The sequence below is a fragment of the Chiloscyllium punctatum genome, chromosome 8 (genome assembly GCF_047496795.1).
Source record: "Chiloscyllium punctatum isolate Juve2018m chromosome 8, sChiPun1.3, whole genome shotgun sequence".
NCBI lineage: Eukaryota > Metazoa > Chordata > Chondrichthyes > Orectolobiformes > Hemiscylliidae > Chiloscyllium > Chiloscyllium punctatum.
This window is the reverse complement of record NC_092746.1, coordinates 127,232,245-127,248,018: the sequence shown is the minus strand read 5'-3', so window position 1 is coordinate 127,248,018 and position 15,774 is coordinate 127,232,245. Positions and strand designations below refer to the sequence as shown.

The 15,774-nt window shown below is 41.2% G+C and overlaps 1 protein-coding gene across 1 annotated transcript in view; it reads left to right on the top strand.

Annotated features, from left to right (window-relative positions):
* The window catches only part of slc39a4 (solute carrier family 39 member 4), a 70,604-nt gene extending 55,073 nt beyond the window's left edge, over positions 1 to 15,531 (top strand). Inside the window, exons 11-12 of the mRNA XM_072576452.1 lie at positions 5,774 to 5,961; positions 11,157 to 15,531. Of these exons, the coding sequence (XP_072432553.1) occupies positions 5,774 to 5,961; positions 11,157 to 11,288 (320 nt within the window). The 3' untranslated portion in view covers positions 11,289 to 15,531. The remainder of the gene's footprint in view (positions 1 to 5,773; positions 5,962 to 11,156) is intronic.
* Positions 15,532 to 15,774: the final 243 nt, after the last annotated feature.

The following is a 15,774-nucleotide window of genomic DNA, read 5'->3' as shown; positions in this document are numbered from 1 at the left end:
GGGCGGTGTGGACCTGTTGGGCCGAAGGGCCTGTTTCCACACTGTAAGTAATCTAATCAAAAGATTTTCCTTTATTACAAGACAGTTAGACGTAAGAAAACTATTCTGTCGAGTATGGTTTTGTGTTGAGGTCCTCATGCTTTTAAGTTGTGTGCTTAAATATTAAATGGAAATAAATATGTGGAGAACATCAATTGGTGCTGTGTCGTTCGCCACAAGTAGAAATTGTATTATCACACTGAAATAAACAGAGAAATATAAAGCACAGCAGTATTCTTCATAAGGGATCAACCTTTTATCTTGCACATGAACACTCTTATGTGCAACAGAGAGTAGCATAGGTAATTCACCCAGCTGCATCATTTAATAAGATCAGAACTGGTGTGATTCTGACCTCAAATCCACAGCCCTTCACCCCTGTTTCTCAAGAACTGATTGAGCTTTAACTTAAAAATAATTTTAAAAATCTGACTACGCTACTTTTTCAGGAAGAGAGTTCCAAAGGAACCTCCAGGATAAGCAGTGGTAGATCTTGGATGTGGCATTAGTGTCAAAGTAATGCTCTTCAGAATCAGTCAATTGTCCAGCTTCAAACTCCATAGACTCCCCAAAAGCAGTGAAACAATGCAGAGCAATAATGTTCCAATAATCATTAAAGCTTCTTCTGTACACAACCTGCCATTCATCCACCTAAGGTTAATTTATGCATAATACACCCTGAGATTGTTTGTCTTGCCTTCGAGGTTTACACAATTATGAGGGGCATTGGTAGAGATGTCAATTATTAAAGGACATAGGTTTAAAGTAAAAGGGGGAAAGTTTAAAGGAGATGGGAGAGGGCAGGTTTTTCACACAGAGGGTGGTAAGTGCTTGGAATGTACAGCCAGAGATGGTGGCGGAGACAGATGCAATAGCAATGTTTAAGAGGCATCTTGACAGGTAAATGAAGGCAGGCAGGGAATAGAGGGATATGGACAGCATAGATGCAAAAGGTTTTTAGTTTGCACATTCTCCCCGTGTCTGCATGGGTTTCCTCCGGGTGCTCCGCTTTTGCAAAACCAATGTAGTGTACAAAATCCCATGCAAGGACTGCACAAAACACTACATCGGACAAACAGCTAACGATCCGCATCCATGAACACCAACTAGCCACGAAACGATACTACCAGCTGATCCTTAGTAGCCACACACACAGATGACAAGCAACATGAGTTCGACTGGGACAACACTACTATTATAGAGCAAGCCAAACAGGGAACAGCCAGGGAATTCCTAGAGGCATGGCACTCATCCACAGATTCAATCAACAAACACATCGACCTGGACCCAATATACCGGCCACTGCAGCAGACAGCTCGAACTGACAACCAGAAGCGGCAGAGACAAACCACTACAAATGTCGGAGGAAAGATCACAGAAGCGCTTCACAGGAGGGTCCCAAGCACTGAGGATGTCATCTAGACAGGGGACGAAACGTCTGCAACACAAATTCCCAGCTCGGCGAACAGAACCACAACAACGAGCACCCGAGCTACAAATCTTCTCCCAAACTTTTGAGCTCTGGTTTCCTCCCACAATCCAAAGATGTGCAGGTTAGGTGAATTGACCATGCTAAATTGCCCATAGTGTTAGGTGCAGGGGTAAATGTAAGGGAATGGGTTGGTGTAGACTTATTGAGCTGAAGGGCCTGTTTCCACACTGTGGGGAATCTAAGAAATCATAGCTCACAGAATGTACAGTAAAAGATCAAGGTGTCATACAATTGATGTGACATATTGAACAAACCTAGATTGCTGTTAAATATTTAATCATTTAGAATGGGTTGCGGGTTTAGATTCAAAAATATGTAAATTTTCGAACTTCTTTCAAGTCACATTCCTGAGATAACTTAAGGTTTTATAAAAAAAAAGTGACATCTCAGCTCAGACCATGCATTAAAGGTGTGAGGTTAGAGTCTGTATGTATTCCAACCTTGAGTCAGACTAGTTCTATTTCCAATGTAGGAATTTATATAATATCACATAGACTGACTGCCTACTGATTGTGTGCTTTTTTAACAAAATAGAATGTATCTGCAAATACAATTCTGCAAATGCAAATTCACCCCATAAACTTATGTGTATGCGTGTATGTGTGTGCGCATATGAATTGGAGAACATTCTCTCCCCCTCACACGTGCGCGCGCGCGCACGCACACACACACACACACACACACACACACACACTCTGTCTCTCAATGCACACACACAAATAAGTCTATGGGGTGAATTTGTGTTTTCAGAGGCGGTCAGTCTATGTGAGATTTTATAAATTCATCCTTTGGAAATAGGACTAGTCTGACTCAAGGTTGGAATACAAACAGATATGAAACTCATCTAAATAAATAAATTGGAGTTGGGGACCACGTGTAGTATATCAAAGTTTGCAGATTATGCTAAAGCTGAGTGGCAGAGCACAGTGTACAGAGGACTGTGAAACTTTGCAGAGGAACAAAGATACTTTAAGTGTGTGTGGAAAGGTCTGGCAGATGGAATACAATCTGCTAAATAAGAAGTCTTGAACACACAGGAGTTACAGCAAAGAGGATTATTACTTGAATGGTAAAAAGTTGTAGCATGTTGCTATGCAGAGGGACCTGGGTGTCCTTGTGCATGAATCACAGAAGTCTGCAGGTACAAGTAATTAGGAAGGCAAATGGAATTTTGATCTTCATTGCTAAAGGTATTGAGTTTAAAAGCAGGGAGGTTATATTGTAGCTGTATGAGATGCTGATGAGGCCATACCTGGAGTACTGTGTGCAGATTTGGACTCCTTACTTGAGAAAGGATGGACTGGCACTTGGAGGGGTGCTGGAGATGCAAAGGAGGTTCACGAGGTTGATTCTAGAATTGAAGGGGTTGGCTTATGAGGAGAGACTGAGTCGATTGGGATTATCTTAAATGGAATTCAGAAGAATGAGGTGGAATCTTATAGAAACATATAAAATTATGAAGGGAATAGATAAGATAGACATAGAGAGGATGTTTCTACTGGCAAGTGAAACTAAGACAAGAGGGCATAGCCTCAATGAGGGGGAACAGATTTATTTAGGACTGTAATGAGAAGGAACTTCTTCACCCAGAGGATTGTGAATCGATGGAATTCCCTGTCCTGGGAAGTAGTTGGTGCTACTTCAGTAAACGCTTTTAAAGCTAGATAGTTTTTTTTTTCAACAATAAAGGCATTAGGGGTTACAGTGAGAGTGCAGCTAAGTGGATCTGAGTCTGCTGGGTGTCTGGCCATATGGCCAACTTATCAAGCTCTCTCTTAAGTCGCTCAGCATTATCCTCACTATTCACTACTCTCCCAAGCTTAGTATCTACAAATTTAGAGGTTTTGCCCTCAACATCCATTTCCAAGTTGTTTATATCAATTACAATAAATCGAGTACAAGAATTATGTACAGTAAGCAAGTCAACCTGTTGGAAATGAACCGACACAGCATCAGAAATATGAGGGAATAGCCTTATAATAATATCTCAAATATTATTGTATTGATTTACCTTCAATATAAACACCAGGAATTATGATCTGATCTATATCCTTGTGTTCTTATGTTCTTACACCTTTAATGCATTGTCTGAGCTAAGATGTCCCATATTTTACAAAACCTTGAGTTATCTAAGGAATGTGACTTGAAAGACATTCTAGGATTTACATATTAATGAATTGAAACCTGCAACCCATTCTAAGTGATTATAGACTTAACAGTGGTCTAGGTTTGTTCAATACATCGCATCAATTGTATGACATTTCAATCTTTTACTACAAATTCTGTGTCCTATGATCCTGCCTTACTAACTACCTGATGAAGGAACAGCGTTCAGAAAGTTAGTGCTTCCAAGTAAACCTGTTGGGCTATAAACTGGTGTTGTGTGATTTTTTTACCTTGTTCACCTGAGTCCAACGCTGGCATCTCCACATTATGTCTCACATCCGTTTGGATTCTGAGTCAAATTTCCAAGACTTGTATAAAGTATCCAGGCTGCCTTTTGATTGCGACATGAAACAGAAGTCCTGTCTAAACTTTCAGGCAGTTGTTAAAGAACCTATTTAGAAAGAGCAGAAAACTTCTTGACTATGAAAACTGAAAATTCGAGAGAGGCTCAGCGAATCTGGAAGCATCCAGGGAGACAAACAAATTTTTCCAACTGGTCACCCATTGTCAGAACTGGGAGTCCTTGGATGTAACAGTTTTGGAAGCAAGGATATAGATCAGATCATAATTCCTGGTGTTTATATTGAAGGTAAATCAATACAATAGTGTTTGAGATTTTACTATAAGGCTATTCCCTCATATTTCTGATGCTGCATCGGTTCATTTCCAACAGGTTGACTTGCTTACTGTACATAATTCTTGAACTGTATTTAATGTAATTTATATAAACGATTTGGAAATGGGTGTTGAAGGCAAAACCTCTAAATTTGTAGATACTAAGCTAGGGAGAATAGTGAATTGTGAGTATAATGCTGAGTGACTTAAGAAAGACCTTGATAAATTGGCCATATGGCCAGACACCCAGCAGATGAATTTCAGTGAAAAGAAATGTGCTGTGATGCATTTTGGTCAAAGGAAGATGGAGAGAAAATACAGGCTCAATGGTACAACTTTGACAGAAGTACAGAAGTAGAGGTTCAAGTACATAATTCTCTGAAGGTAGCCAGGCAATTGAAACAGTTGTTAAGAAAACTTCTAGGATCCTTGGGTATATAAATAGAGCCTTGAAGTGTAAAAGCAAGGAAGTGATGTTACTTCTCTGTAAATCATTGGTCAGATCACATTTGGAGTATTGTGTTCAATTCTGGCCACCTTATTTAAGGAAGGATGTTAAAGTCCTGGAGAGAGTGTTGAGGAGATTTACTAGAATTCTATCAGGAATGAGGGATTTTGGATACAAGGAAAGGTTAGAGAGATTGGGCTTATTATCCTGAAGAAAGGTTATACCTGAAACGGTGACCTCTCCACCACCTGATGCTGCCTGGCTTGCTGTGTTCTTCCAGCCTTCTGCTTGTCTACCTTGTTCTCCTCGGAGCAGTGAAAATTAAGAGGTAACTTTATTGAGGCGTTTAAAATTGTAAAAAATTTTGACATCACAACTGGAACATTTTATCTAGTTGTTCAGAAAAATGAATATATTGCAGTTCCTTTTACACCTTTACCATCCGTTAACTCTAATTTTGTCTGGCATTGTTTTCCTTAAAACACCACCCCTTTGGCGATTTAATCTCGCTTGCTCCTACCTTATCAGAGACCCTTCCTGTTTGTAGTTTCTTCTCCCCTACCCTCTTTCCTGGAAGTGAACCAGTCAGTGGTTTGTACCAATACTGAAATGGTTAACATATTCCATCTCAAAATATGGCACTGAAAGTTAAGGCACTGAGGGAAATCTATTGCTGTTCCAAGGTGCCTGTGTACTGAATGAAATGCACAAAAGTCTTTTGGCGTCATGGTTTTGCTGACTGTTGTAGTGTTACACTACTCAAAAATATTTAAGAACTATATTGTTTTGCAAATGCATACTTAAGTATCCAGGTGTCACATCACTCACCACTGCTCTACAGTCTATGCACAAAACTAATAATATATCATTCTGCATCAATTGGTGAGATCGCAGAAACACCTTCTGAGGTAAATCTTCGACATGTGATTAATCTGAATTTCTGGGAACCACAAGATGTCCTTATTTAGATTTTTTTGACAACAATAATGAGTTTGTCCTCTTTTGTACTTTAGGTGATTTTGCAGTTTTGTTGCACAGTGGACTTTCTGTGAAGAAAGCTGTTATTATGAACTTTGTCAGTGCCTTGACTGCCTTTATTGGACTCTACATATCATTGGCTGTTGCAACGAATGAGACAGTACAGCAATGGATATTTACAGTAGCAACAGGACTCTTCCTATATGTGGCTCTAGGCGATATGGTAAATATATCTTTATGTACAGACGTTTTATATGATTTTTGCTGCTCATATTTGAAACTAAATACTTGTGTCTCGTCACAAATGTACACCTAAAATACTGATTCAGCTGATATCCTGTAAAACGCTTCAAATTATCCTTGTAGCCTGAATATCTTAATCTCATACCCGATGATGCCACACCTGCCGATGCTTTCAGTTCAGCATGGTGTATGCTAAACCCACATAGATGTCTTCCCTCAAACCATGGCAGAAATATGGTTAAAAAAATCACACTGTTTCATCAATCTCCAGCTTCATTTATGCACTCCAGCTGAGAAGCCACATGTAAATAGAACATAGAACATAGAACAGTACAGCACAGAACAGGCCCTTCAGCCCACGATGTTGTGCCGACCACTGATCCTCATGTATGCACCCTCAAATTTCTGTGACCATATGCACGTCGAGTAGTCTCTTAAATGTCCCCAATGACCTTGCTTCCACAACTGCTGCTGGCATCGCATTCCATGCTCTCTCAACTCTCTGTGTAAAGAACCCGCGTCTGACATCCCCTCTATACTTTCTTTCCAACCAGCTTAAAACTATGACCCCTCGTGTTAGTCATTTCTGCCCTGGGAAATAGTCTCTGGCTATCGACTCTACCTATGCCTCTCATTATCTTGTATACCTCAATTAGGTCCCCTCTCCTCCTCCTTTTCTCCAAAGAAAAAAAGTCCGAGCTCAGTCAACCTCTCTTCACAAGATAAGCCCTCCAGTCCAGGCAGCATCCTGGTAAACCTCCTCTGAACCCTCTCCAAAGCATCCACATCTTTCCTATAATAGGGCGACCAGAACTGGATGCAGTATTCCAAGTGCGGTCTAACCAAGGTTTTATAGAGCTGCAACAAGATCTCACGACTCTTAAACTCAATCCCCCTGTTAATGAAAGCCAAAACACCATATGCTTTCTTAACAACCCTGTCCACTTGGGTGGCCATTTTAAGGGATCTGTGTACCTGCACACCAAGATCCCTCTGTTCCTCCACACTGCCAAGAATCCTATTCTTAATCCTGTACTCAGCTTTCAAATTCGACCTTCCAAAATGCATCACCTCGCATTTATCCAGGTTGAACTCCATCTGCCACATCTCAGCCCATCTCTACATCCTGTCAATGTCCCGCTGCAGCCTACAACAGTCCTCTGTACTGTCAATGGCACCTCCAACCTTTGTTTCATCTGAAAACTTGCTGACCCATCCTTCAATCCCCTCATCCAAGTCATTAATAAAAATTACAAACAGTAGAGGCCCAAGGACAGAGCCCCGTGGAACACCACTCACCACAGACTTCCAGGCAGAATATTTTCCTTCTACTACCACTCGCTGTCTTCTGTTGACCAGCCAATTCTGTATCCAGACAGCTAAGTTCCCCTGTATCCCATTCCTCCTGACCTTCTGAATGAGCCTACCATGGGGAGCCTTATCAAATGCCTTGCTGAAGTCCATGTACACCACATCCACAGCTCGACCCTCATCAACTTTTCTAGACACATCCTCAAAGAACTCGATAAGGTTTGTGAGGCATGACCTGCCGCTCACAAAGCCGTGTTGACTGCATTTAATCAAGCCATGCTCTTTCAGATGGTCATAAATCCTATCCCTCAGAATCCTTTCTAACACCTTGCAGACGACAGACGTGAGACTTACTGGTCTGTAATTGCCAGGGATTTCCCTATTTCCTTTCTTGAAGAGAGGAATTACATTTGCCTCTCTCCAGTCCTGAGGTACGACTCCAGTGGAGAGCGAGGATGCAAAGATCTTCGTAAGTGGCGAAGCAATTGCATTTCTCATTTCCCAAAGCAGCCGAGGACAAATCTGGTCTGGGCCTGGTGACTTGTCAATCTTAATGTTTGATAAAACTTTCAGCACATCAGCTTCCTCTATCTCTATCCATTCCAGCATGCACACCTGCTCTTCAAAGGTTTCATTCACTACAAAGTTTGTTTGTTTCATAAAGACAGAAGCAAAAAACTCCATTTAGGGCTACCCCTACCTCCTCAGACTCCACACACAAATTCCCTATGCTATCCCTGATCGGCCCTACTCTCTCTTTGAACATTCTCTTATTCCTCACGTAAGTGTAAAATGCCTTTGTGTTCTCCCTAATCCGTTCTGCCAAGCCTTTCTTGTGCCCCCTCCTGGCTCTCCTCAGACCATTTTTGAACTCCTTCCTCACCTGCCTGTAATCCTCTAGAGCTGAGCTTGACCCTAGCTACCTCCACCTTATATAAGCTACCTTGTTCCTTTTGATTAGAAGCTCCACTGCTCTCGTCATCCAAGGTTCCTTTATCTTACCACTTCTTGCCTGTCTCAGAGGGACATATTTATTCATCACTTGCAACAACTGTTCCTTAAACAGTCTCCACATGTCTATAGTGCCTTTACCATGGAACAATTGCTCCAGTCCATGCTTCCGAACTCATGTCTAATCGCATCATAGTTTCCTCTTCCCCAATTAAATATCCTCCCATTTTGCCTAATCCTCTCCTTCCCCATAGCCATGTTGAATGTGAGGCAGTTGTGGTCACTATCACCAAAATGCTCTCCCACCACAAGATCTGATACCTGCCCTGGCTCGTTTTCGAGCACCAAGTCTAGAATGGCCTCTCCCCTTGTCAGTCTGTCAAATACTGAGTTAGGAAACCCTCCTGAACACACCTTACGAAAACAGCTCCATTCAAATCTTCTGCTCGAAGGAGGTTCCAATCAATATTGGGAAAGTTAAAGTCACCCATTACAACAACCCTACTATGTCCACACTTTTCCAAAATCTGCCAACCTATGCTTTCTTCCATCTCCCTGCTGCTATTGGGGGACCTGTAGTAAACCCCTAACGAGGTGACTGCTCCCTTGCTGTTCCTAATTTCCACCGATACTGACTCGGTAGGCAGATCTTTCTCGACAATGGAAACTTCTGTAGCTGTGATACCCTCTCTGATTAGTAATGCTACACCCCTCCTCTTTTTCCCCCCTCCCTATTCTTTTTAAATGTTCTAAACTCTGGAACATTCAGCAACCATTCCTGCCCCTGAGAAACCCATGTCTCTGTTATGGCCACAACATCATAGCACCAGGTACCGATCCATGCTCTAAGTTCATCACTTTTATTTCTGATACTCCTTGTGTTAAATCAAACACACTTTAACTGATCCCTTGGTTCCTTCCCAAGAAAATCCTTCGCACTAACTGGTCTACCTCTTGCTATTGCCTCATCTGCATCAACTCTCACATCCAGTATACAGCTCAGGTTCCCACCCCCCCACCATACTCGTTTAAACCCTCTCAAACTACTCGAGCAAACCTTCCACCCAGGACATTGGTCCCCTCCCAGTTCAGATGCAACCCATCCTTCTTGTACAGGTCCCACCTTCCCCAGAAGACATATCAATTATCTACATATCTGAAGCTCTCCCTCCTACACCAGCTGCGCAGCCACATGTTAAGCTGCACCCACTCCCTGTTCCTCGCCTCACTATCTCGTGGCACCGGTAGTAAACTAGAGAACACTACTCTGTTTGTCCTGCTCTGCAGCTTCCATCCTAACTCCCTGAAATCACTTTTTATATCCTCGATCCTTTTCCTGGCTATATCATTAGTGCCAATATGTAACACGATTTCTGGCTGTTTGCCCTCCCCCTTTAGAACCTTATACACCCAATCGGAGACGTCCCGGACCCTGGCACCAGGGAGGCAACATACCTTCCGGGAATCCCGATCCTGACCACAAAATCCCCTGTCAGTTCCCCTATCAAGTCCCCTACCACGAGTACTTTTCTATTCTGCCCCCTTCCCTTCTTTGCCACAGTGTCAGGCTCAGTGCCAGACAACTGACTGCTATGGCTTTCCTCTGGTAGGTCATCCCCCCCAGCAGTATCCAAAACGGTATACTTATTGCTGAGGGGAATGTCCACAGGGGATCTCTGCACTGTCTGTCTGTCCCCTTTCCTCCCCCTATCTTTAACCCATCTATCCTTGTCCTGAGCCTTAGGAGTGACCAACTCCCGGTAACTCCTCCCTAATCCCCCCTTAGCCTCCCGAATGATCCGTATTTCATCCAGCTCCAGCTCCAATTCCCTAACACGGTTTTCAAGGAGCTGGAGTTGGGTGCACTTCCCACAGATGTAGCCAGCAGAGACGTGTGCCATGTCTCCCACCTGCCACATTCTGCAGGAGGAGCAAGCAACTGCCCCAGCATCCATACCCAACTTATCTGGACACCCACTCAGTACTAAAGTAGAAAGCTTAGTTCAAGTTGCTGTAAAATTAATAACAAACTTATAATCAATAGAGGAAGTTTAGAACGAACCTTACCTTATTAACTAGGTAAATGGCAATGGCCAGGTAATGTGCCTTATTGTTTCCCCGTGAATTAATGTCGGACACTCTTGGAAGGTCACAAGAGTGTCCAGTAAGTTGCAGATAGAATAATGGTCACCATAAGCCCCAAATCAAACTGAAACATTCAGTAAAATATACTATAATGTTTAAGAAACAATTCTACAATTATTCCTTCATATTTCTGGTGATTTGGCAGGTAACTCTCTCCAGCATAATTGGCAGGCACTTAGTGTACACAATGTTTGCCCTGGACAGTCATTTTGTTATATAAAATCTGAAAGATATGTAAAGACTTTCTCACCTCAACTGTGGTATCACAACCAGAACAATTTATGAAATTACTCAGACAAATAAATGTACTTGAATAAATTGGGGCATGGGAAGACTGTTCTGCACTGTAATAGAATGCTCATGTCCTGCACAAGTAGCACCTGTCTTTCTGTTTTATTTTTATTGCGACACTGCTCCAAGGGATTGTTAATCTAGGAGGAATGCTAATTAATGATATTCAGTGTGAAGTGTACAATCACAACACCTACTATTGACCGACCTGTACTGCAAGGTCATTAACATCAACTTTACAAGATGTGGTAAAATTTGTGACACACAGCAACTAAGAAATACGATAACAGAAAGTGGCAGGGAAACATTTCTACTAATAGATAAAACTTTGAAACAAGGAAGAAAGAAAGAAAGAATTCTCAACCCTCAGGGCAGCCTTTTAAACTCACAATGCACAATATAACTCAATGCGCTCGATATGGAAAGGTAATGTTGTTTTTGAAAACACACCTCATTTAATTTTCCTTTTCCTTTTAGCTTCCAGAATTGATGCGAGCAAAGAGCAAAAGCCCTTGGGTTCTATTCCTTCTGCAAAATTTGGGATTACTTGTTGGCTGGGCAATCCTACTCCTCTTGTCACTTTATGAGGATCAAATCCAGTTTGGATAGAGCAAGGACTTGTTTTACTCTGAAATGTATCTGATGGGATAATTTGCGTAGTTCTCTTTTTAAACTTCTTAAGCTTTTTAAACTTGACTGCAGCACGGTAGCTTGTGATTGTAAAGCTGGTGGTTGGGTGCATTTATTGTGTGATATTTCATCAGCGAACTCTATTTTCTTCAAAATGGGTTGTGAAGATAATTACAAGGCGGAGATGCTGCCATTTGTGGTGGATAAAATATTGACAACCTGAAGGAGCAAATAATTAAAACTTAGAAAAATATGGAACACCAATGGTAACATAATGGTAACATCACTGGACTAGTAATCCAGAAACTCAGGTTAATTTTCTGTGGACATGATTGCGAATCCCATCACAGCAAATGGTGAAATTTGAACCAAATTAGAATCTGGAGTAACACGTGAGACTAAAGGTGAACATTTGTCATCGTCAGTTGTCACAGAAACCCATCTGGTTCATTCATGTCCTGCAGGGAAGAAGATCTGACCTCCTTACCTCAATCGATCCACGTGTGACTCCAAATTGATAGCAATATTGTTTACCTCTGAGGCAATTAAGGTCAACAATAAATACTAGCCCAGCCTGCAATGCTCACATCTCATGAACAAATTTTTAAAAAGCCAGCATGATTTTATGGGATATTATTTATATCTGACAAATAAATTACAATGCTTCAAAGTAATAAAGTAAAGCTCAATAGACATTCAGTAATTCCAGTTGAGCATAGCATTTGCCATTTACTAAAGTATAGGATAGAAGGGTAACTGTATAAAGGTGCTGCATTTTTATATGACTAGGGATGAGTGCTTGAGTTATCATAGCACAACAAAATGCAACTGTAAAGGAATTTATAAATTATTTTTTATAGAAGATTATAGATTTAGAAACAAAGATGCATATTTGCTGGGGATGGTAAACAAAGATGCTTGTTGATGGTTAGTGGTTACAAATGTAGCGGACAGGTACAAATACTAAGGAAGCAGTATAGATGGTCATTTAATATGGATAAATTGATGAAATTGGAGAAGTGAATAACCAGTAAGAATATAAATGAATGGATATTAACATCCAGATGATGTAGGGTTAATGTGGATAGCTGATTATGGCATCATTCTGGCATCAGAACAGTATGTGGCTTTTTCAAGAAGGCAACAGGACCATAGGATGCATAGTTGAGGCTACATTTGTTTATTCCTATTTCTTTCTTGACAAAGAAGGAATAAATATCTGACACTCCTCTTTTCGCAATGCCTAAGAAATCACTTGCATCGTAAGAGTCTGTGAAGAGGATTTCACGACCGTAGCAATTTGGATGAAAACAGAGGATTAGCAGTAGGCCATGATACTCATTTGAATAGCTAGTGCAGACCCAGTGGGCCAAATGGCCTCCTCCTGCGCTGTAACACTTCTGTGATTCAATGCAGGAAGTTCAGACTGTTAGGATAAATATTGTCCCTGTTTCTAATCGTGAATGGTTAGAACTTAAGGTCAGTCTTTTCCTGTTTCTAATGGCCACAATTCCAGACAAAAGATAGCTTTGGAACTCAGACAATGAATGCTTATATGGAACTGCAAAATTTGAGTCACTGAATTTGTTCTCCTGATGTTTGTCATGGTACGAAGGTTGTTCATTTAGATGTTTAAAACCAACTATGTAGAATCTAGGGGAGTTTGATACTGGTATGTTGTAAAAAGCATTATTACTGACCTCAAAACTGAACTTGATTGTTCAGTAAAAACGGCAGGTTTATGGGGCTTTCTTTATTCACCTCTGAAGGTGTGTATGCCGCTGACCTCATCATTTGTATCCACACTAGAAGAAGAATGGGAGAATAGCATAGTCACTATGTGAGAAACTTGGGAACATGTGTTTTATAAGTGGCCGTCATTTATTGCCATTGATGTTACAACAGACCTCACTTCCTTTCTGAAGCTAATGTGAAATGAATTTTAAAATTATACAACATGTATAAAAAGGAAACAGCATTTCTAACTCACATGTGTTCAATGAGTAACTGAAGAACATCTACAATTCCTATACCTAAAGTATATAATTTACTGTTTCCAAGCATATCCCATTTGTTGTTACTGTTATGGGGGCATCTTTAACCTTACTTGATGAGTGGGAAATCCACTGAATTGGGTAAGAGTGCTGATTTTTTTTTACTCCATAGGTTTCATTTTCAAATATCCTGCCATTCAATGTTACTTTTGCAATTGCCTGCTTTTACTGATTGTTGGAATCAACAGTTGCCAAAACAGCATTCCATCTGATCCCTGGAGTTTCACATCACATGGGTTTGCTTAAAAGTGCCCCCACATCGTCAGCCCAGAGTCAGTCACTGGCATTGTCTGCACTAAGTCAGATATTTGAGAGGTTGATCTCCTTTGAAGGAGAGGCTCATACCTGAAACAGTTTTACGAAAAGAAGTTGTTAAAGCAGTACAGGGTGGGGTGAGTAAATCAATTCTGTAACTGTAACACTTCCAGATGAGTCAGAAAATTGTGTGTTTGTAACCTACTCCGGAGACTTGAATTCAAAATGGCGACTGGTGCACTACCATGTACTAGAGAAGAATTGAACTGTTGGGGATGCTAGCTCTCCCCCCAGGAGGATGTATGAGATCCCACACCACTATTCCAAGAGTCAGGGGGGCCAATTGTAACCCTCAAACATTATAGCTAACAGAAGTGACCTGGTTAGTTGTCTCAGGTTGTGAGATCTTGCTGTGCATAAATGTGGCTACTATGTTTCAATAACCATGATGCTTCACAATTGCTTCACTGACTGGGAATCCATTTGGCCATAAAACACTCCATCTAAATGCAAATGTCTTTCGTTCTTGCCTATACATCCTAATGGGAAAAATTGATCTCATAAGGCAGGCTCCAGTATGTTTGAATAATTTATTGCTTCAACTGGCTTTTTCTAAGTGTGCATTAGTTTATAAAATCGTGAGGGGCAGTGATGGGGTAAATAGGCAAGATATTTTTCCCGGGGTGGGGGTGTCCAGAACTCTAGGGCATAGATTTAAGGTGAGAGGAGAAAGATGTAATGTGACTTCAGGGGCAACTTTTTCACTCAAATGGTGGTGTGTGTATGGAATGAGCTGCCAGAGGAAGAGGTGGAGGTTGGTACAGTTACAACATTTAAAAAGCATCTGGATGGGTATGTGAATAGGAAGCGTTTTAGAGGGATATGGGCAAAATGCTGGCAAACGGAACTAGATTAATTTAGGATAACTGATTGGCATGGATGAGTTTGAGCGAAGGGTCAGTTTCTGTGCTGTACATCTCTATGCTCTGGTGATGGTTAGGAAAAACAAATGAAAGGAAGGAATAAGCCATGTAGCCCTTGAGATGTGCTGCCACTCCATGTAATATGACTTTACAATTTGCATCAGTGGTTTTAAAAAAAAAATGCTCAGTTTTCACAAATATCAAGGCAAAGGAGAATCACCTACTGACCGGTGGACAATCAATCCAGGTTGCACCTAATCAACTCTCCAGATTTCCTATCACGGGCAGCAAGGTGTGAGAGAGGCCACCCGCACATGATCTAATTTGGCTCTGAAAACTACTTACTAATGTGGGCGGCACGGTGGCACAGTGGTTAGCACTGCTGCCTCACAGCGCCAGAGATCCGGGTTCAATTCCCGCCTCAGGCGACTCTCTGTGTGGAGTTTGCACGTTCTCCCCGTGTCTGCGTGGGTTTCCTCCGGGTGCTCCGGTTTCCTCCCACAGTCCAAAGATGTGCAGTCCAGGTGAATTGGCCATGCTAAATTGCCCATAGTGTTAGGTAAGGGGTGGATGTCGGGGTATGGGTGGGTTGCGCTTCGGCGGGTCGGTGTGGACTTGTTGGGCCGAAGGGCCTGTTTCCACAATGTAAGTAATCTAAAAAAAAACAGATGAATAGTGCAGGACTCCAAATAGTCAAAAAGGCAGTTGAAAATAAACCACTCCAAACAATTGCTGTATGTGAACTCCCATCTATTAATTATTTAAGTTGACTACCTTTGCACTCAAATGACATGATAGGTAATATTATTTTCACTGATTGTAAATCTCCATCATTTTGCAGGAGAAAAGTGGTGTGTGTGACGGAAACATTTCCATAATTATGTAATTTTGAAACTCTATGTACAATGTTAGTTTATTTTTGTTATTTACTTGGTTGGTCAATATAAAGAGGCAGTTTACTTTGAGGGCTGCCATATTGTCTGTGTACTAAAATACTACAAAAATGACATAATAAACTGAAATGTCTTCTAAAATAAGGAAATGCCTTATTTCTTTGTAGTAACATTGTCTTTTGCTCAATACATATTATGGATTGGGAACGAAGGGCGTGGAGTAAATAGTCACATAGGATTATCCCTAACTTCATGTTATATCTTTCTTTAGACTTTCAAAGCTGCAAACATTCATGAAGTAACATTTATGTCCTATAAGTGTCAATCAGTGACCATCTCT